General features: G+C 41.0%; 1 protein-coding gene across 8 annotated transcripts in view; it reads right to left on the reverse strand.

Moving 5' to 3' along the window:
• The window catches only part of LOC142373825 (SRC kinase signaling inhibitor 1-like), a 163,856-nt gene that overhangs the window by 100,651 nt on the left and 40,114 nt on the right, over positions 1-23,091 (reverse strand). For all 8 annotated transcript variants that reach the window (XR_012768581.1, XM_075457252.1, XM_075457256.1 and 5 more), the window contains exon 2: positions 1,502-1,809. Coding sequence is in view for 7 of the 8 variants with exons in the window: in XM_075457252.1 (XP_075313367.1) it covers positions 1,502-1,809 (308 nt within the window). In the remaining variant the exon portion in view is untranslated. The remainder of the gene's footprint in view (positions 1-1,501; positions 1,810-23,091) is intronic.

The following is a 23,091-nucleotide window of genomic DNA, read 5'->3' on the forward strand; positions in this document are numbered from 1 at the left end:
AGCATCGGCCGATACCTGAGGTTTAGCATCAGGCGATACCGATACCTGAGGTTTAGCATCGGCCGATACCTGAGGTTTAGCATCGGCCGATACCTGAGGTTTAGCATCGGCCGATACCTGAGGTTTAGCATCGGCCGATACCTGAGGTTTAGCATCGGCCGATACCTGAGGTTTAGCATCGGCCGATACCTGAGGTTTAGCATCGGCCGATACCTGAGGTTTAGCATCAGCCGATACCTGAGGTTTAGCATCAGCCGATACCTGAGGTTTAGCATCAGCCGATACCTGAGGTTTAGCATCAGGCGACACCTGAGGTTTAGCATCAGCCGACACCTGAGGTTTAGCATCAGCCGATACCTGAGGTTTAGCATCAGCCGATACCCGAGGTTTAGCATCAGCCGATACCGATATCTGAGGTTTAGCATCAGGCGATACCGATATCTGAGGTTTAGCATCAGCCGATACCCGAGGTTTAGCATCAGCCGATACCGATACCCGAGGTTTAGCATCAGCCGATACCGATATCTGAGGTTTAGCATCAGCCGATACCTGAGGTTTAGCATCAGGCGATACCGATCCGATACAGAAAAACAGCGCAGAATTATGGTGACAAACGTTAAGTTTCATTGTGTGGAAAAGACTGGGGTCATTATTTTGTGCAAGTCAACATCTGACTTGACTTAAACATTTCTTTAAAAATAAATAAACAGATCCAATGTCAAACGTACCGATAAACAAATATCGGATCGGTGCATCCGTAGTAATAATTGTGTACTCAGCTTCCTGTTTGTAAAGCTAAAACATGTTTTCTTCCCTTTTCTTTGGGAATCGGTTCAAAAGGAGTGAAATAGCTTGTGGTCACTGCATAAAGAAAGAGACATTTTGTACATGTTTAACTGCATGTTGTCATTTCTGTGGGATATTAGCAAATCCACACGTCTGAATTCCATCTAAAGGGGACAAATAATGAGGCGTTATATGAGGTTTCTGTGTTTGAGAGCGTATATTTGGGTAAAAAGCACCCCCAGAACTTTGTTCTGGGTTTGAAAATCTCTCATTCAGTGGATTCAGACCTGCAGGATGCCTTTACCTCACAGACCCAGTTTAACCCAAATTAAATGAGCTTTTTCCATTCTTACTAAAATGACATGATACTGATCTTCAATCAGATGGTTCACTTACTTCTATAAACTCGTACTACAGTCGTTTGAAGAGATATATATTTATATATGTAGAATTTATTGGCTTTTAGCAAATGTAACTCTGACAGTAACAATGAAAACCTTCCAGTTGGCATCATCCTGTGTTCTGCCGGCTCACACAGACATTTATAACCAGCTCAAAGTTTACTTTAATTCTTTACCAATTGTCAGTATTCTTGGTATTTTCTCTTTGTATTCTCTTGGGAACCGAGATAAAAAGAAACCGCTTCAGCTGCAGATGAGTCAGATAAACAGTCGTGTCCTATTTTTAAATGGAAAATAAGCGAGTGTGAGGCTACCTGTCGCCCGGCGGCAGCAGAGCCCTGCGACATGCTGCCAGGGCTGTTGGAGAACTTGTTTTTCTGGAGGTCCATCAGGGCGTCTCGCTGACGTTCGATGTCCGCCTTTTGGATGCTGTTCAGGGCCTCCAGGCTTTTGGCGGCCACAGAGTTGTGCCGGCGGTCCAGCGAAGACGACGTGAAGCCCCCGTTGCTGTTGTCGGGGAAGCGTCGGGCCCCGCGGCCGCCCGTGGCGGCCAGGGTGTGGTAATCCCGCGGGAATTCGGCATCGCCGGCAGAGATCATGGGACCCTTTCTCTTCTCTCGACCTGCCGACGGGGAGACATTTGAAAACGAGACAGAAGGAGAGGAGGAGTAAGAAAGTGAAGACGTTTCAAAGATCTTATGATAAAATACTTCTTTTTGCAACCAGAAGCCGACCTTAATCTGTGCGCTGACACGTGGAATTGCAGCTATTAAAGGGACAGTTCGCCTCTTTTGACATGAAGCTGTATGACATCCCATATCAGCAACATCATTTCTGAACATCTTCTTACCCCCTGCTGCGTCCTGTGAGCAGAGTTCCAGCCTCGTTTTGGTGTTGATGAAGGTAGTCCGGCTAGTTGGCTGGGGTTTAAAAAATAAAGCGTTTTGCTTCTCAAAACAATATGCGTTCAACAGAGTAATACATTTGCGCCACAAAATCGTTCTCCAGGAAAAAGTCAGACCTCACAATCGCTTGGCCCTATTTTCTCTCCCTTCATATCACTGCCTGCTGCCGACAGCCGCGCCTGTTACGGTGTTTCCTGCTCGGTCTGCACAGCAGGCAGTGATACGAATTTAATTTATTATTTAACAAATTATTTATTTAATATTTTTTTATCATTTAATAATAAAATAATAATTATATTTATCATGATGATATTTTATTATAGTAAATATATTTTAAAATAATATATTTTAATACATTAAAATAATAAAATATTTTATCAAATATATTTTAAAATACATTTTAATATATTAATATAATATTTTATAAAATATTATAAAAATAAAATATTTTTATAAAATATATCAAATATATTTTATACATGGAGAGAAAATAGGGCCAAGCGATTGTGAGGTCTGACTTTTTCCTGGAGAACGATTTTGTGATGCAAATGTATTACTCTTTTGAACGCATATTGTTTTGAGAAGCAAAACGCTTTATTTTTTAAAACCCCAGCCAACTAGCCGGACTACCTTCATCAACACCAAAACGAGGCTGGAACTCGGCTCACAGGACGCAGCAGGGGGTAAGAAGATGTTCAGAAATGATGTTGCTGATATGGGATGTCATACAGCTTCATGTCAGAAGAGGCGAACTATCCCTTTAACTAAGGGGAGATCAAATCAGGCTAAAATAGATCAAATATATACATTTTATTATCACAGACATGAAACTGATGCCAACATGATTGCGAGCCAGTAAAGAAAAGATTGTAGCTCTCCGTCTTCCCAGTGAGGGCTGAAAAGAGGTGTTTCTGCGCTCCCGTGTTTCCCTGATGACTTATCGATCCTGGGAGTCTGAATGTGAACATCATGAAGGTAATTTAGAAACAAGAGGCTGCGCTGCCGTCCTCTCACTCCGTTAACACACTTCTAGCGTTGCACACCAATTAACCAAAAACCTGTGAATAAATCACAAACTTCAGGCCGTTGTTGTGCAACAGCGAGCAGTCTGCAGCCTCACAATGTGAACCGGAAAACCTCCTTCATGTCGCACCTTTCAAACAAGAGTAGGAAACAAAAGGGATTTTTACACTAATGCACACGACACGAGGTACATAAAGGTTTGAAAATCTGCATGTTTTCTGCTCCTCTGACCTCATCTGGGAGCCTGTTGAAGCCGTTTGGAGAATAAAGATGTTTTTGTTCCGCCAGCTCAAAGAAAACCGGAGGATGTGAAGGAGGCTCGCTGGTGTGAAGCTGTGCGTCGTTACAAACTGACCAACATGAAACCAAACGTTACCCAGCGTAACGAGGAGCAGGTGCAACACGCTCCCTCACGGCTCCCGAGGCGGCCCTCGTACAGTCGCTGCAGCTGACCTGATGCCCTCTTAAGCAGGCCGTTAAATGTGACCAACACAGGAACCGGTGCTGAAAGGCCGGCTATTTGGGTTCAATCGAGCCGATAACACCCCAACTCTACTCACTGGCTGATTGATAGCCACAGAAATCTGGTTTATCTGGTGGATTTGTGAAAAAGCATCTCCTTCGTCAGTCTTTAGCCCCCCCGAACGCAAACAAGCCAAAGAAAAGGATGTGAAATGAATCCTGGGATGTGTTTTAAAGGAAATTGACTTAATTCCGATGATTAGTGGTGTAGAAGCTAAGCCAATGCTTTAAACCACTCAGGTATTTTGATATTAAAACCTAGTTGACGCGCTTGGACCATCACGGAGGAATGAGAATCCTTTTGTCTTTGAGTTTTGATGCAAACAACTCCATTTATTTTGCCTCTCATGCTCTAAATCAGTGTTTCCCAACCTTTTTTGGCCTGAGTACCCGCTCACACACACAACGCGTGCGATGATTCTCCAAAAGTAGAGCAACACAGTGGTTATTACATGAAAATCATTTTATTTAATATCCTTAACTTGAACATAAAATTCTCAGGCTTTCTCTCTCTTTTTTTTTTTAACCTCAGTTGAATTCAACATAAGAATAAAAAACATTTTCTTGAAACAGTATAAATACTAAATCAAAATAATCTTCCTTTGTTATCTAACTTAAACAAGTAAAATTTCTCTTTTTTTAAAGAATACATGAACAGGCCTAACTCATGTAACATTCACCAAACTGGAGTCTCCTTCATAAACAGTCCTCCATAAAAGTGTAATGCCTTAATAAATAAATTTAAAAAACTCCCTCTGCGCCGCGTAGCCCCTGCAGTACCTCCGCGTACCACTAGGGGTACGCGTACCCCCGGTTGGGAAACACTGCTCTAAATCACACGTCTCATGGTTACATACGCACGGAGCACAAAATGATGCTGCACAGCAGTCAAAAAGCTGTTTGTTATTCCGGAAACACCTGACGAGCCCCCAAAGATACATGCAATATATAGGCTGACCCGCCAATCACAATCCGCCAATCTGACGAACAACAATTAACATTGGCTGTGTTCGAAGCCGCATACTTCTCCTACTACTCATACTGACTTTTTTCCCGGATGCATACTAGATTCTCTGAAATGTTGGGTATGCATCATGAGGTTACTACTCATACTCAAACTACCCAAGATGCAACGTAACGTAACGTCGCCGATCGTCATTTCCTGTCAAAACGGCAGTTTCAAGCTAGCTACAACGAGGGTAGGTTCACTTCCTGTTTTCAAAACAAAAGCACCAATTGTATGGTAATGGCTTTCCCTATGATAAAAGGCAACGGGTATTTTATTTTGTGAAAATAACCGGAAGTGCGTTGCTCACTGCGGCTAGCTTTAGTAGCGCCGAATTCGTGGGAACAAAATTGTAAACAGCCGGTATTTTGTCAGGTTTTCAACACGTTGGGGATCTAAACGACTACTTTCTCACCTGAAAATGTTTCAAATGTTGCTAAAGTTTACAGAGTTTAGAGCTTAGAGCCCTAGTTCCTTCCCATTTATGTTTCTGATGCTGATGATCTCATGTTTGGCCGCAGTTTGCTTTCTTTTCTCTCCACAGATGCAGCAGTTGGTTACCCGGTTTTTTAACTATTGGTGTCCATCTTTTCAAGCTCTTTCCTTCTTTAATTTCTCCTCATAAACAAAACAATGGAGCTGCAAGCTATGATGAGAACACTGGCACTGTGGGCTTTGCTGTGCCTCTGAGTCCAGCCTCCATCAGAAATACCAAAGAAGACACAGGTCTGCAGTCAAATATTTTTCAAGCAGGTTCTCCATTACCTACTGAGTTACCGTTATAATATGAGCAACCAGCTTTCTCTAAGCTGAGGGCAACCTTTTGGCCAACATTAGCATTGCATTTACAGCCCATAATGTTCATATCATCCATCACTTCCACTTATGGGGGATAATTTACTGTGTAACCTAGCTCCTCTGCTTGAGAATCTCTCCGTTTCAAACATATCTGACTAAATTAAGCATATTTTAGCTCACGATGGCACAGGGAGACGGAGCAGGCGGTGTCGTCTGCTGGTGGGCGGAGGAGTGGGCGGGACATTATTAGCATATTCACAGATTCCTATTGAATTTCTAGTGAACGTGGGAGTTTTTAGGGAGTTTATAAATTCAAGAGTAGAATAGAAAAATACTTTATTCATCCACCAATGGGGGAAATTCAAATTAGTCAAGTAGCTCAAAAAAAGAATATTTACAATGATTGTATATTAACAATAATAATACCAATTTTAATTTAAAAAAATTACTACTACTAACTAATAGTAATAATAATAATAAATGACTAAATAAATTTAAAAAATAAATAAATAAAAATCAATCAATCAATTTGAGAAGAACTCAGCAGTCACTCTGCATATGACTCCTGAAAGTATTTTATCTGCACTCTTCACTTTGAAATTAATTAATTATGATTATTTTTAATGGTTTTCTTTTATTTTTTCTTTTATTTTTCTTTATTTCTTTTTAATGATTTTATTGCCTTCTTGTGATTTTATGTAGCTGTGAAGCACTTTGAATTACCTTGTGTACGAATTGTGCTCTATAAATAAAATTGCCTTGCCTTAAAAAGCCTTATGGCTGTTGGGACAAAGGACCTCCTGAACCTCTCAGTCCTGCAGCCTCTCACTGCTCCTCTGTCCTGCCAGGATATAGAACTTAAAGATAAATTAAATCACTAAACGCAATGTTTTCTATTAAGAAATTGCTGCTTGAAGGGTGTAAAATCTCCACCAGAAACTTTAAAAAAAAAAAAACAGTTCAGCAATGATGCAAAATCCAGATTAAAGTAAAGAGAGGAAAACAGTGTGATGACTCACTGTGATGAGTTGTACGTTAGACTGTAAATAAGAGCAGGCGATAGCCGTTATCACAGCACAAATTAAACACGCTGTGGTTAGTAGGTCGGACCTGGAGGCATGTCGAGTGTGCGTCAACGTGATGACTAACAATCCTCCAACAGAAGCATCAACTCACTGCTTCTGTCCTGAAGGAACCTGCACTGTACATAAACATCTGCAGCAAACCATCCGTTTCCTGTTGTTTCAGACACAAACACACACACAGATGTGAGAAAACACAACCATAAAACACACCTCTGGCAATAACCCCCCCCCTGCCATGAGAACAGAGGGAACATCTGTCTGTTCAAACAGCTGCAACTGTCCTGGGAAGCCTGAGGCAGGACGAGTGTTGCACAGCTAAATCTGAGCCGTCGTAAGGCCGCAGATCTGCCACAGAGGCGTCACGCTTGGTCAATGAGACCCGGCGTGAATGGAGACGGTTTAGTGCAGAGATACTCATTGTGCGGCTCCTCCAGCTTTAATTGGCGGCTCGCACTCGTATAGTAACTTATAACAATATGGTAACAATAACAATAAATGTTTTCAAATAACACACAGCGAATACTGCACAGTATTAAGTATTTTTATTAAGTTTGCGTTTTTGTAGTATTAAGTATTTTTATTAAGTATTAATTAAGGCTTAATGGTGTTTCCTAAAGGGGGGAACTGTTAAACCTGGCAACGCAGCCCGCTTAAACCACCGTCACGCTAGCTCCTTTAGCCGGTTTTTAATTTAAAAAAGGGCAAAAACCTGCACAAAAACCATGCTCATCCTGAATGTCTCACTACGATTACAACAACAAACTACAAATACAACATGAAGAAAGTCGAGGACATGCACGCCAGCTTCCACTCATCCCAGTATTAAGGTAAATGTGGTCTGAATTGAAAATGTATTGGCTGTGTTGTTTCTTTTTCTGTGGGATGTTTTATATGTAGAAATGCATATTTGTAAAAGGGCACTTTAGCATGTTTTGGTAAAAGTGGATTTTCCCTTGATTTTGCTGCCAATGTGGCTCTTGTGGAAAAAAAATAGTGAGCATCACGGGTTTAGTGCCTCCTTATGACCAGAGACACGCAGCACAGCAGCCGAGCTGAAGGCAGAACAGTCGGTAAGAAGAAGGGAGGGGACAGAAGGAGGCCTTATTCTGCTGGAAATCACATTCAAACGTGTTTTATGTAAGAACAGTGTGTTAAAAACTAAGTGAACCCCTGATCCAGCAGCTGGTAGGAGGAATCTTGTTCCCCCCCTTCTCTACAGCGCAGCTTCAGCTCATTGAGGTTTGCAGCTTTGGTTTCTGCACAGCTCTGAAGGTCCCACCACAGCATCTCAGTCAGGCTGAGGTCTGACTCTGACTGGACCGTTGCAACACCTCGATTCTTCTCTTCTTCACACATTCTGCTGTAGATCTGCTGCTGTGTTTGGTTTCCTCCAAACGTGCTGCTGTGCATTATGAGCAAACATCTCCACTTTGGTCTGCTCTGTCCAAAGGACATTGTTCCAGAAGTCTTGTGGTTTGTTCAGATGCAGCTTTGCAAACCTAAGCTGTGCTGCCATGTTCTTTTTAGAGAGAAGAGGCTTTCTCCTGCAGCCCTTCCACACAAGCCATACCTGTTCAGTCTGTTTCTATCTGTGCTGTCATGACCTTTAACCTTTAACATGCTAACTGAGGCCTGTAATGTGTCATGAATTGTTAAACCCTTTGTGTGGTCTTAACATTGTGTTTACTCCCCTTGTTCTACAGGTCAAAAATGACCAAAATAAAGCAACTTAATTGAATTTTAAATCCAAAATCTATTATTTATCTATTCAACTCAATTCAATACATTTTTATCATGTATTTTTTGTTACACAATACAAAAAGACAATCACCAGTTTTCAGGATTACACTTTTTTTTTTTTTTTTTTTAAACCACAAACCAACTGTCAGTTGGACCAACAGTTTTCTTGTTTTCTCAGTTTATTTTACATAATAAAGGTTTATTATTGCTATTATATAAATGTGAAGTAATTACTTCTGAATTAATTATATTGAAAGGGGAAAAAAAAAAAAAAAAAAAAACTTTTTTCTGGTGTTTAAATGTTTTTATAATTCACGGGTCAAAAATGACCCATAAGACAATCTTTGTACCCTAGTGGTGTACAGCCCACATGGAAACATAAACAAAAATAAAGTCTGACTTTTTCTAATGAGGGTCCCTTTAGGAAAAGTCATAACATTTCAAGTTGGAAAAAGATAGTTTAAGGGTTAAGGTAAGGACCACATTTTGTTAATATGCTGTTTAATATAACATCATATAATAAAGAGCACGTTGCCGCTCAGTTAAATTCCATCTCCACTACATCAACTGCACCTGAAAAGCATCGACAACAAGTTTAATTTCCATCACTGAGATGTTCACCGCAAAGCGTGTAAAACCTAAAAATCCTCTCCTCCTGTCGAGGCCGAAGCCCTGCTCACGCTGAACAGTGGAAGATGTTTTACAAGCGTTTGGCTCACAGTGCTGACAGAAAGCAACCAGGCCGAGAGCAGCGCGCATTAAATGAAAGCACAGTGCCGTTTCTTTCACCCTTTTCCGTTTCCATCACTTAGTCGTGTAATTTGGCAATTGTTCCGTCTTTCACACCGTCTCAGACGCAGCCCACCGACCCCGGAAGAACAGAAAATGATCAGTTCGACACCAAATTTCCACCTTTACAGGGTAATGAAAACCTGCTTTCTCTCTGTTTTAGCTTAATCCCACAAAAAAAGAAACAAAACATAGACGTGTGGGCTCGGCATGAGACCCTGTTTCTGTTACCGTTTTATTGTCTTCATTGTTTAATCTCCACTGGCAAATCAAACTGCCAGTGGAGATTAAACTTTCACCAAATGGAGACATTTTTAAATCCAGGTTAAAAACATTTCTGTTCTCATGTGTCTATGCATGAAATCTGCACGATATCTTTGAACTTATCTGGACTGTTGCTTGTTTTTAAAATTCATTTAAATGATTTTATTTGTTTCTCTTTATATTCTTTAGTTTCAACAATTTTTATTGATTTTTCACAATGAATTATCGAACAGACACACAGACAGCAAGAACAATAATTAAATAAAATAAGTAATAAATAAGTACATTCAGATATCTTAAGAAATATACATATACAGTATATATTTAAAAAGGATAAATAAAATAAATAAACGTGTAATAACAATAGTAGTAATGATTACGATAATAAGGGTAAAATAGAATAAAGTAAGATTAATTAAAAGATAAAATAACTAAAATAAATAAATAGATGAATGAATAAGTAAATAAAATAAAGTAAATAATAATAAGAATAGTTTGAAGAGGGAAAGGAGGGGGGTATATTTCTCTTTATATTCTTTTATGTATTTTTAATGCTTCTTCCACTCCCTGCAATGCTTTTATTTTATGTAAAGCACTTTGAATTGTTTTGTACATGAAATGTGCTACAAATAAATTTGATTTGATTTAATATTTTTATTGTTTTTACATTGTTCTTATGTTTTATGCCTTATACTTCGTGTTGTTATTCATGTACAGCACTTCGTTTCAGCCACGGCTGTTTTAAAGGGCTTTATAAATAAAGTTGAGTGTTTCTTGGTCCAGAAAAATGAGTACGGTGAAGTGAAGTGTGCAGAAACTCAAAATTCAGCTGCCTGCACCGCAGGGGGAGCAGACTAAACAGCAACAGTGCTCATCCAATTAGAGCTAGAATGGGGAATAACGTATTTTTAGTGATTTACTGAGACGCAGACATGATGTGCAGACTGCACAATGCAAACAAACTGCAGATTACATGACCAGGAGCGTTTCAACAAGCAGTCTCTGCAGGTTATTGATCCCTCCCTTGAGGAGATACGCACCGGAGCAAGACCTCCACCTTCATTAGTCTGCAGTTAAGAAACCGTTATACAAGCTATGGAACAGACGGATTTTATAAGAAGCCCGTCAACGCCAGCCTGCGCCAACGGCACATTTTCCCACGGTGTTCACACACAGGTTTACATTCAGAGCTGAAATGTTAGCCTCTGTGGATCCCGCCTGACAACAGCCACATCTGAGTAAAGTGTCTGAGTGGGTCGCAGATGCAAGTCCTCTGATAGGAGCACAGCCGCATGCTGGTGTGTATCCATGGTAAGGAAAAACAAGGAGGGCTGTAAAACACAGGGGGGGGGGGGCATCTAGACAAGGTCTTGTCAGTATAACTTATGTGAAGCCTTGAGCAAACTCCTTCAGTGCGTTTGCACCACGAGAGGCACTGCTGGTCGTCTGCAGTGAGCTGGGATCCTCTGCACAGGTTTCTTTAAAACTACCAAATAATTACAGATAGAACGGCCTCAGTCCAAATTAAAGCTGCTAAAAAAATGGTCAAGGCACGGATTCTACATTCAAAGCATCCTTTGAGAAGTCTGAACCTTCTGAATTGTACATTGACCTTCGCTACGCACATCCCCGGGCCGTTCAAAATGCGTTCAACAGAGTAATGCATTTGCATCACAAAATCATTCTCCAGGAAAAAGTCAGACCTCACAATTGCTTGGCACTATTTTCTCTCCCTTCGTATCACTGCCTGCTGTGTAGACAATGCAGACCGAAGCCCAGACCGAGCAGCAAGCACTGTAACAGGCGCAGCAGGCAGTGATACGAAGGGAGAGAAAATAGGGCCAAGCGATTGTGAGGTCCGACTTTTTCCATGAGAACGATTTTGTGATGCAAATGTATTACTCTTTTGAACGCATATTGTTTTGAGAAGCAAGACGCTTTATTATTTAAACCCCAGCCAACTACCGGGGTGTTGACTGATAGCAATATCATTCATAAATGATGTTGCTAATATGGGATGTAAAATGTTCATGTCTAAAATTTGCTAGATTTAAGTTTTGCTGACATCATTTACGGACCCAAAGCAAGATTTATGCGTCGACATCTGAGCAAATATCGGAATAAAAGTGTGAAAACTGGTGAAAAATGCTGCGTCACCTCCATTCAATCACATACAGTTGAGGAGACGAACGGCAGAGCAGCAACAAACATGATTACAGTTTATTCATTGAGGCAAACCACAGCAGAACCCCTCGTTCCACATCTATCAGTCAATCATCGACTCTTTCTCCACAGATATGTGGAGGCCTGCGTCACACCAGGGAGAAGAATTAGGAATAAAACCACTTGATTGCTTCTGTTGTGTTTTCTACAGCTCACTGAACTACGTTTCCTTTATGGATTTAGACGTTTTTCTGTTGACCAAAGAAAAAAAACAAACCCTGAAAAACCAAAAACGTCTGTTGCTCAGAGGCTTTTATTTTGTAAAAGTCTGTTGCTCAGAGGCTTTTATTTTGTAAAAGTCTGTTGCTCAGAGGCTTTTATTTTGTAAAAGTCTGTTGCTCAGAGGCTTTTATTTTGTAAAAGTCTGTTGCTCAGAGGCTTTTATTGTGTAAAAGTCTGCTGCTCACAGGCTTTTATTTTGTAAAAGTCTGTTGCTGTCTGCTGTGGAACCGGAAAAGAAAGTAATCTTTGGATCCACCAAACATGGAGAAGAGTACGGAACTTTTACTCGGCCATTTTCATTTGAAAGTTCTTCCAGACGGCGGAGTCAACAGAACCAAAGTCATCTGTAAACACTGCCAAGTTGAATTGTCTTCTCAGCGTAGTAGTTCCAGTCTAAAATATCACTTAAAGGCAAAACACACAACTGATAGCAGCAAGTCATTCAAGGAAACAGACAGTGGAGCGAGGCTTCTACATAAAAACTACAGAAAGATGCTGATGTTAAAAGTGTGTTTGCACAACAAATGTTATGGCACTTTCATTCATATGGCAGCACATTTAAAATAAAGCTAAATGCTAAAAGCTACACACTACTTTTGGATTCATTTTTGGATTCTGCGTACAAATGCGATTAATCGTGATTAATTAGATTAAACATTTTAATCGTTGCCCAGCCCTAATAGAAACGGCTCGCATCAAACTTAAAGGTAGGGTAGGAGATCCTGGATTTTGAGTCCAGCAACGCTGCATTTTGAAAATACACAGGTAAAAAGTCCCAACCCTTTTCTTCACTTTCCCCCCGAAGGCACGCCTCTAGAGTACATGAACGCGCATGAAGGTGCACGAGCGCTGTTCTGACAGCAAGCATCGATCGTTGCCGTAGTTAGTATATGCTAACTGTACGTTTAATAATGCTAGGTGCTAGCCAAGCTGGCTCTAGTTTCGCTTCCTGCCAAGCTTCTGAGTAATTCGTTCACGGAGCAGGGTACGTGCACAGGGGGAAGGAGGGGTAGGGAGGAGCAGATTGCAGTTTGATAGGCGGCATCAGTATCCAATCATCGTTAACGGTCCGTTCAGTATGATTGGACAGTGTTTTTCCTAGATTGTACGTTCTAGAGGCCACTAAAACTTTTCATATTTGTGTCAAAACTCCAGAAAAAGATCCCCTACCCCACCTTTAAGTGAAATGTTGTGTTTAGATCCGTATTGAATCATCTCATAAGTCACCGTGGTTATTTAAACTATAACTGGTGCCAGATTACATGCATCTTTCCACACTTCAGGGTACACATGTGATCAACACTGAGCTTCTTCCTGCTGATCACGCACTGAACCGACTCAAACTTCCAACACAACGACATCTCCCATTAAAGCTTCTCACGCATATTGATTTCTGGGAAATTTATTCCATCCAACAACATCAAGTCTGATCCACTCACATTGCACAGATATCGTCAACAACTTGTATTTGTTAAATGAAGCCGTTGCTTATCCGCGTGTAAACCAGCTCATGAATTGCGACACCAAACATGCAACTAAGCTGATAAAGACTGCATCTGAAGGTATAACCTGAGGAACTTAGGCCAATTTGAGCATAAATCAAACAGATTAAGTCCTCATTTTTAATCACTGGCCTCAGATTCTTATGTTAAACACATGAAATAAAACAGACCCCCCCCCCCCATATAAGTACAGAGACTTATAAAGAGATGCCCACCGGCCTCTCCACATGATTCATTATTCTGTGTTCATTATAGTTAAGGGAGACTAAAAACCAAGCGAGTGGTTGTCACTGTGCCAATGATACCATAATTCAGTGGTCCTGGACACTTTCCAAAAGGCTGCTCAAGGCCACGTTGGAACATTTCTCATTACAAGGCGTGTAATGTGTGTGTGTGTGTGTCGGTAGAACAACCTTGGCCTCCATCGGCCACGGTCTGACAGCGGCCATTTGTAAGCTTTATGGTTTCATCGGGCTGAGGTTTAATCATTTGCACCCGTCTGTGCTTCACTCAAATTTACTTCAAATTATTTTCTTCTTGACCGTTTGGCAGGAGATGCTGTGATTTGTTTGAGTTTGCCTTCAGCAGCGCACGTGGGTCCTCGACCGATGCTGCATCGATTGCATTGCATACACTGGGGGGGCCCCTGCCTTACAGTTGTTGCTCCGGTGCGTTGAAGCACAAGTTGTTAAATTGCTCCGTTCCAGGGCAGCAGAGATGAAATCATGAATTCAAGAAGAGAAATAAATGTAGAAATCATTTGCAAAGATTTTCTGCTCTTCGGGAAACTTCGGTTTGGGTGATTTTCCACCATTTCCTGACACGTTATAGAGCTAAAGTATAAGGCTCCCCCTAGAGTCGTGGCATGTGGCAATTCTCCATCTGAACCTCGCACATGAGCACACATACGCATTCATTAAATTAAAAATGTCTCAAGTAAAACGTGCCGTCAGGACAGAAAGCCGTGTCGTGAACCCTGGACCTTTGGCAATTTTGCAAACGATTCCCTTATCGATTCCAGGTTGGAATCATTGGCGAACGACGTCACCACGCAACGTTGCATGGCGAGTCCAGTGCATCCAGCGGTCAACAGTAAACATGGCGCGGTACAAACGCTCGAAAGTTTGGTTACACATCCCTAAAAAAGACAACAACAGGGCAACTTGTAAAGTGAATATTTCACCAAAGGGAGGAAATACTACCAACATGCAATAACTATGAATGAATGTCCCGTTTTCTATCTGCTCCGGACTAACTTTGGTGAATCTGAACCCAGCAGCAGCAGCAACGTTAGCAACGTTAGCATGTCCTCGGCTAACACTGCAGGTAACTAACTAACAAACACTGCCTATCATGTTAGCGCCATTTGCCTCATTGTAAAAGCTGCTGTTTGTAACGGTTAAGGTTAAATGAATGCCTTCTCAGGCATTACATTTAGATGAAATCATGAGAGACAGAGCCTGACTGGCTCAGAGCCAGAGGCTGGTGGTACTACCCCCAGTTCACCTCTACCTCCAGCTTCTCCTTTCACCAGAGCAGGAAGAGTTAAATTACCCAGGCCAGGATAGACCAATGTGGACCTCACCGTTGTTGGGTTTGTAAGGTCATGACTCGTGTTACTTCTAAACTAAACAAAGTTGATGCTAATCGACCGGTTTGTTGTCCTTTTTCTCCCCAAATGAGAATCGATAAAGAACTGAATCGTTAAGCAGAATCGAAAATGGAATTGGAATCGTAAAAATCTCATAAATTCCCATCCCTAACTAATTGCGGTCATTGACGGATTGTTTAATGATGAAAGTGGGAGCATTTCCACACAAATGGTGAGGAGAGAACTCAAGATAACAGGCTGTTGGAGATAAAAAGCTGTGGCACTGCTAAAGCTCAACGGTGAGACTTTTTTGGCCACTTTTTTGGTTTAATTTCCAGGGATTCTAACCTCCAAAGAGCCCGCCGTCTCTCCCACTCAGACCGGGAATGAAATATGTTCAACATGACGCGACATCGTCGGTTTGTTTGTGACCTGCTGCTCCAAAGCAAATCACCACGTTGGTCTTTGCAGCATATTTTGTGTAATAAAATGGAGCTGAAGGACACTTGAAAGCTGATTGGACATAAGTGCATGTTTGAGGATGAAAATCCATTTTCAGAAGCACCGGCGGTACGCTGAAGGAACAGTAATAAGGCCGGGATGACTCCAGGGGAAGATTGATTGACTTGAGAACATTTTGACCTCTCTAAATGAGAGTTTTGGTGCTTTGGTGTTTTGGAGCTCGCACATAGCAGCTATCTGAGCATTATAAAGGCTTGCTTCTTCGTAATAATAAGATCACTGATGCTTACTACCAGGGGCATTTAACTCGTACTGATGACATCATCTATGAGGTCAATAACCACACTTTTAAAAACCTCAACGGTGACACAATCTGTTATTAACGTTCTGTAATGAAATCAATATCAAGTAAATCCTCCCCTCTGCCTCCCATTAACCAGTTTTCACGTCTCTCGCGGCCGTCTTTGCCCTTTCTCCACCGACTCATTTATCCATTGCTTTTACATAATATCAACGATATTCAGTATATGAGCTGCTGGAAGGATGCCAATGGCTGGAAATGAGTCGACTCCTAACTCTTTCTGACGCCATCTTCCTGCCTCTCTGCACCTCTCCATCATAAATTCACCATTCATTAGTAACGGTTAACTACGCAGGAAGGCACTGGGGGAGGAACAGGAGCAGCAACTTATAATCTACAGCTCTCCGAGGCATTGGAGATGTTAAATAAAACTCAATATCAGAACGTAAACGCTGTTGGAGGCTGAATTTGGAGCAAGGTCTTCATACGCTGAATACAGAACTCCTCCAAACTGTTGCCTGCAGCACGGTACTGATATCAGGATCCCAGTGAACCAGTGTGAGGCCGTTATGAATCTAGAAAAAGGAGGTCATTGCCTCATATGCGTCACCAACGGAGCTACTGTTCTTCAACTGTAGTTACAGCAAATATTGGCTGGAAGAGCAGCGGTTTTTCTACTGGGAGAAAAAGCCACAAACACACGACTGACAACTTAGTTAAACACCAACCTTCGACCTCCGGTCCAATTCAGCTCCCATCTCACCTCCAACGGTGCTTCAAAACTCACTTACAGCCAGAATACAGATGTGAAAAATAGAGAGTTAAGGCATTTTTAAGAGTGAAATCCCTGCGCAGAGTAGATAAACAAGCCTGAAAGACACTGCAACATCTACGTGTTCTCTCCGTAAAGCCTCGGACAACATCAGTTTTGGCGGAAAGGTCTCAAGTAAAACGTGCCGTTAGGCTGGAAAGCCGTGTCGTGAACCCTGACCCTTCAGCAATTTTGCAAACGATTCCCTTATCGATTCCAGGTTGGAATCATTGGCGAATGACGTCATCGCGCACGTTGCCTTGCGAGTCCAGTGCAGCCAGCGGTCAACAGTAAACATGGCGCGGTACAAACGCTCGAAAGTTTGGTTACACATCCCCAAAAAAGACGACAACAGGGCAACTTGCAAAGTGAATATTTCACCAAAGGAAGGAAATACTACCAACATGCAATAACTATGAATGAATGTCGCGTTTTCTATCTGCTCCGGACTAACGTTGGTGAATCTCAACCCAGCAGCAGCAGCAACATTAGCAACGTTAGCATGTCCTCGGCTAACACTGCAGGTAACTAACAAACAAACACTGCCTATCATGTTAGCGCCATTTGCCTGATTGTAAAACCTGCTGTTAGTAATGGTTAAGGTTAAATGAAAGCCTTATCATGCATTACATTTAGATTTAGGAATAAATAATGAGAATATAACACTTTTTAAAGAGTTCGTCCCATTTCATGGTTCTATTTGAAGGGTTGGGTTCATGAAGGTAAATCTGTGGTGAGATAATATGCACCATGACATCATCCTGTGTCTGTAACATACATACATAAATAAATAAATAAATAAATAAATAAAAGAAGATTTATTTAGTTTTTTCCAGTTGCTCATCCCCAGTATATTTGGTTTATCTGGTGTATGATGATAAACCAAATATACTGGGGATGAGCAACTGGAAAAAACTAAATAAATTACGTTTTTCTCAAAATTTGCCGTCAAGCGAGGTGTTGCAACATGAGGTTCTTCTACGATTTAATCATCTTTGGGCCCAATCCCAAGTAGAAGAGCTGCCCTTTGCCTAGTTTTTAGCCCCAGATGCTAACACTAAAGTGCCAATGAAAACAGAACGTAACACTTTGCAAATAATTTCATCCATCTCATCTTTTCTTCTCAGAGACTTTGCCTCTTTAAGGTGCTCTTTATATATCCAGTGATGTCACCAACCTGTTGTCAATTAACACAATTCATCCAGCTGTTTCTTTTTAGCACCGTCCGTGCTTTAAGGAAAATTAAAGATTACAGGTTTAACGTGAATCTTTGGTTGTTTTTGTCAGTTAAATAAACAGGTGTTAAAATATCAGCTCAAACTAATTAACTAACTAATTAACTAACTAATTAACTAACTAATTAACTACGCTATTAATTAACTACACGATCAACTAACTACACAATTAATTAACATTAAAAATCAACAACTAAAATTAAATGAAGCGTACTTGAACTTTGAAACTCCACAGACACAGAAACCTCACATTCAATATTATTTTCACTACTACAATAACAAAGCTAAACTTGACGAGCATCATATCGAACATCTCCCTGCAGACTCGCACAACAACGAGTCCCGATGGATTGATTTAAGTGGCTGAACATGTAATAATAAAATAATAATAAAAACATTCATCCATTTAGAGTTCAAATCCTTAATTGAACAACATTTCTCACAGATTTTTTTATGCAATTTTTCATTTAATACATTTACGTTCAGGTATTACTTTCAGGCTGGATTCAATTTGCCCTCAAACCCTCGAGGGCTTTGCAGGAATATGATGCAGCTGTCATCAAGTATCTGTACAAAATCAGCCAGGCTGTCTATTTGCAGTTTCTGCTCTTCGAGCCAATTAAAGTCGGTGACACTTTGTTGCTTTTTCTTAATTACAAATGATGGGAGCTGCTTTTTAAAAACAGTCCTGAGATGGCTGCCAAAGCCCAGCTCTGTGTGGATCTCAGCTGTTCCTCCTGCACCATGGCAACGCAATGTCCTCATAGCTCATCTCTCTGCCCTTTTAACTACACCAGAATCTGATTTATCTACCCCCCCACACTTTTATATCTGCAAAGCCCCAGCTGAAAAACAGCCAACAGGTTTTACTTCTTCATTTCAACTCAGAGTCTCAGTTATGTCATAAATATTGTTTTTTGGGGGTTTTTTCACAGACTTCTATGCAAAAATACAACAGAAGTCAGCTATAAAACTGATCATCGTCTCTTAAAGGGTCTAAATCCACCTTTAAAAATCTCTGCCGTCCTTGTTCACTTTGCAGGGGGTCATAAACATGCTTTTATCGACTGCCAAAACACCACCAGCCCCCCGCCCCGTGCCCTTTCCTGGTGCCCATCGGTGGCTGGACCGCCACCTCCTCCGCTGCCCGTTTTTAACATATCAGAAACTAAAGGCAGAAAACAGTTTGTAAAAGCTGATCTGCTGGTGTTTCCGTGACTAATAACACCAGCTCCATTCACGGCTGAAACCATCCCCCCCCGGGATGCCTCTGTGTGACATTTATCCACAGCTGATGCAGTTACACGGTCAGTAAACATTGACATTTATCACCGTATCAACATTGGCTTCATGCATATTACGACGCTTTCTTTCTGGGGTCATCTCTGAGAATCCCAGCCAACCGGGTCACATGCTCTGCTGAAAGCAAACCGCTCGGCCGCCTTCCCAACATTACTCAGAATTTTTAAAATTTGATGATCGATCTTCAAACCGAAGCCTAATTTAGGACGTTCAGAAACGCAGAGACAGCCGAGGCTCGGTGGCCTTTCTGGATCTATAATGCAAGCTTAGTGAATTCAAGTCCCGCCCGCTACTTTTTAGGTTAAAAACATTTCTTTTCTCATGTGTCTATGCATGAAATCTGCACGATATCTTTTAATTTATCTGGACTGTTGCTTGTTTTTAAATTCATTTTAATTATTCTATTTGTTTCTCTTTATATTCTTTTATGTATTTTTAATGCTTCTTACACTCCAGGGGCGAGGCTAGGGCATTTTTAGTGGTGCCAAGGCACCACCGTGACATAGCTCGGCACCTCCTGGCTCAGCACATTTTTAAAATATTATATTATGCAAAAACACATTTTTTTTGCTCAAGGATGCATTATTTTAGTGACCATTTTATTTATTTTCTAGCATTTGTTTCAACTCTTGACTCCCAAAATAAATGTTGAGTTATCTTTAATATTTGTCTCAGGCTCTCTGTTATCCCTGTCGAGCCACAGTCTTTTGAAATGAAGAGGTCAAAATTGAATGTTGTAGGAGAAAACACAACTCAAAGCAAAACTAATACGGCTCCAAAATTTATAAATGTACTAGTTCGCCTCAATTAGTGCAAAATAATGTGCCTCTGTGAGCACTGGGGGCTGGGCCCCCCTAAAGACCAGATCCTAAAATCGCCCCTGCTGCAATGCTTTTATTTTATGTGAAGCACTTTGAATTGTTTTGTACATGAAATGTGCTACAAATAAATTTGATTTACATTTATTACACATTTAGAAATCACATCAGGTCATCTTGATCCAAATATCAAGCTCCTGGGCAGAGGTGGGTAGTCACGAGTTACATTTACTTGAGTAGGTTTTTGAAATAACTATACTTCTAGGAGCAGTTTTAAATCTCTATACTTTTTACTTTTACTTGAGTAGATGTGTGCAGCAGAAACTGTCCTCTTACTCCGCTACATTAGGCTACAATGAGCTGGTTACTTTTCTTCTTACCTCTTTGGTATTCTACGCCTCATTATTTTTATCCCCCCGCGTACGCCTCATTTTAATGTTTTATTCTGACAGAGAGAGAGACTTCCACCAAAGGCTCTACCACCTGACTGTGTTCCAACAATCAGACGCAGCCGTGCAGTCTGGTCACGTGACCGTACTCAATCTCAGCGACGGGACGGGTTAGCTTTAGCATTAGCAGTCGTAGCAAACAAACAAAGAAACAGATGAAAAATGTCAGAACCAACGGTGGGAAATGAAGACGCAGACGAGGCCTCATACTGAAAGCATGTTTACCTTACAAAGAGTGAGAAACAGCAGCTACTTTATGTGTCTTCTGTGTCAACCAAAACAAACGCACATTTCAGCAGAAACTCAACATCTAACTTGAGGAAACATGTAGCGCTAAGTTTCCTAAACTCGTTTTTTCCCCCATGGATAGGTGAATGTTTGTTTTTTAGGTTACATATGGGTTACATATGTTTTAAACATTTCCTAAGTCTCTTATTTTTTATTGAAGTTCTTGAATTTACCTGGATTATTTTTAATTTAAGCTATTTTGGAAGTAATTAATTCATTTTAATTTATTTTATCAATTGGATGAACTCTAATTTGCCTAAAGATGATTATTTAGTATTTTTGTCTGTCTGATTGAATGCTTGTGTTAACAAATAAATCAGACGTTACTCAACAGTTACTCAGTACTTGAGTAGTTTTTTCACCGAGCACTTTCTTACTCTTACTCAAGTAATTATTTGGATGACTACTTTTTACTTGAGTCATATTATTCTAAAGTAACAGTACTTTTACTTGAGTACAATTTTTGGCTACTCTACCCACCTCTGCTCCTGGGACACATTGCATCAATTTGCCAAAACTAAGGATTTATTTTATCCATCCCTGGTGCCGTTAATCAAAGATGAGAAGGCTGCATGATGAGGACTTCAGACTAAAGAAGGGAGAGTGAGTGCAGGTATGCAGCTGCAGCCTTTCATCACAGATGCATGATAAAATTCAGCCCCCAGAGGAATAGATGGAGAAATAACATTTTATTCGTTGCACTAAAGCGCCTCCAGCAGCAGTCAAACCTACACTTTCCTGACTCCTCAGCCGATGACGAGGCAGAACCTGGTCCGATGCCATAAGTCCAAGTCAGAGAGGCAGTCCTGGTAATTAGAAAGTGATATTTTTGGCTCGCCTGATCCCGGGACACGTCGCCAAGGTGAGTAATCGGTGTCATTGAGTGAACGGCGGGACAGGATGAGTCAGGGATCCAGATCTATTAGTGGTCACTAATCAGCGTCTCTCCCTGGGTTCTGGGAGGCAGCCAGCTGGACGGGTCGGCTTTGAGGGGGTGAAACAGAACCAACCGTGACATACAGACAGAGATGGGGACTCGAGTCGCTGTTTTGATGACTTGTGACTTGACTCGGACTTTGAAGTTAAAGACTCGGCACTTGACTTGACTTGAGACACGATGACTTGAATGACTTGAGTGTTAAGCATCTAGCATAACTTCCAACTTTGTTCGTCATTTGAAGATCCATTCTGACCAGTAAGTGCTCGTCAAATTAGCTAATATTATCCTGTTAGCCTAGTCGGTAGTTAGCTAACGTTAGCTTGATATGATGCGGGGTGGAGAGGTTGGACACATTGGCCAATGATGTTTACTGGCAGTTACTTATATCTTTGTCTTTTCACTTTATTAAGATCAGATTCTGCAGGTAAAATTGCAATAATAAGGTGACTTGACTTTGACTTGCCCCAGAAAAAATGACTTGGGACTTACTTGAGACTTGAAAGCTAAGACTTGGGACTTACTTGAGACTTGAAAGCTAAGACTTGGGACTTACTTGAGACTTGAAAGCTAAGACTTGGGACTTACTTGAGACTTGAAAGCTAAGACTTGGGACTTACTTGAGACTTGAAAGCTAAGACTTGGGACTTACTTGAGACTCGAAAGCTAAGACTTGAGACTTACTTGAGACTTGAAAGCTAACACTTGGGACTTACTCGAGACTTGCACGTGTGACTTGGTCCCATCTCTGCGTACAGTAAAATCTTTGTCAGGTTTGATCCCAAACGCCTGACACACATGGCTACATCTCCCCATAATGGGGCTATTTTTGTGCATCTAATCATCTTATTTGACTGTCGCCTCTCTTCAAAATGCAGAAATCTCACTTCAAAAAGAATCCCCTCAGCATTAATGTACGCTATGCAAACCATCTGAGCGCCAACTAGGACAACCCAGAGTCTTTGAAATCTGACGAGCGTGATTCATTTACAGTGTAAACACAAAACAGCAGCACCAAACTACTGCTGCAGCCAGGCTCTTGTTTCAGATGAGACGATATATATCTGCATGCTTTCATGCTCAGAACACAAGATGTTTACTACTAAACTCACTTTTGTCAATTCAAACAGTCACTTTTAAACAACTCGTCTGATAGGAAATCCCGTCATATCTTTGGTTATAAATAGGGAAGACAGGCAATATAAACTTAATCTGTCAAACAAAAAAAAAAAAAAAGATTAAAGTAAGATAATTGTAACCTTCGTTACCGGGACTATGAGCTATTAAACCCTTTAGAATGCAGCTCGACAGCAGCTAAGGCTTCTAAATAATCTTTCTATTAAACGTGAGGCATGATGCAATAAACATTTACTTCAGGATCTTATGACAAAGACGAACTGTAGGAGATCTCAGACTTTGGGACCATGTCAGGTGACTTTTTTTAAAGTTATCACTCCGTTGATTTTAATAATTTCAGAGAGTAAAACCATCAAAGTTCCCCGTGAGGCCAAAAGATGATTCCAAGAAAGTCAGCTTTCACAGTTTTCTCTCCCTTCGTATCACTGCCTGCTGTGCAGACCGAGCAGCAAACACCGTAACAGCCGCGGCTGTCGGCAGGCAGTGATACGAAG

Source organism: Odontesthes bonariensis, chromosome 23 (assembly GCF_027942865.1).
Source record: "Odontesthes bonariensis isolate fOdoBon6 chromosome 23, fOdoBon6.hap1, whole genome shotgun sequence".
In the NCBI taxonomy this organism is placed as follows: domain Eukaryota; kingdom Metazoa; phylum Chordata; class Actinopteri; order Atheriniformes; family Atherinopsidae; genus Odontesthes; species Odontesthes bonariensis.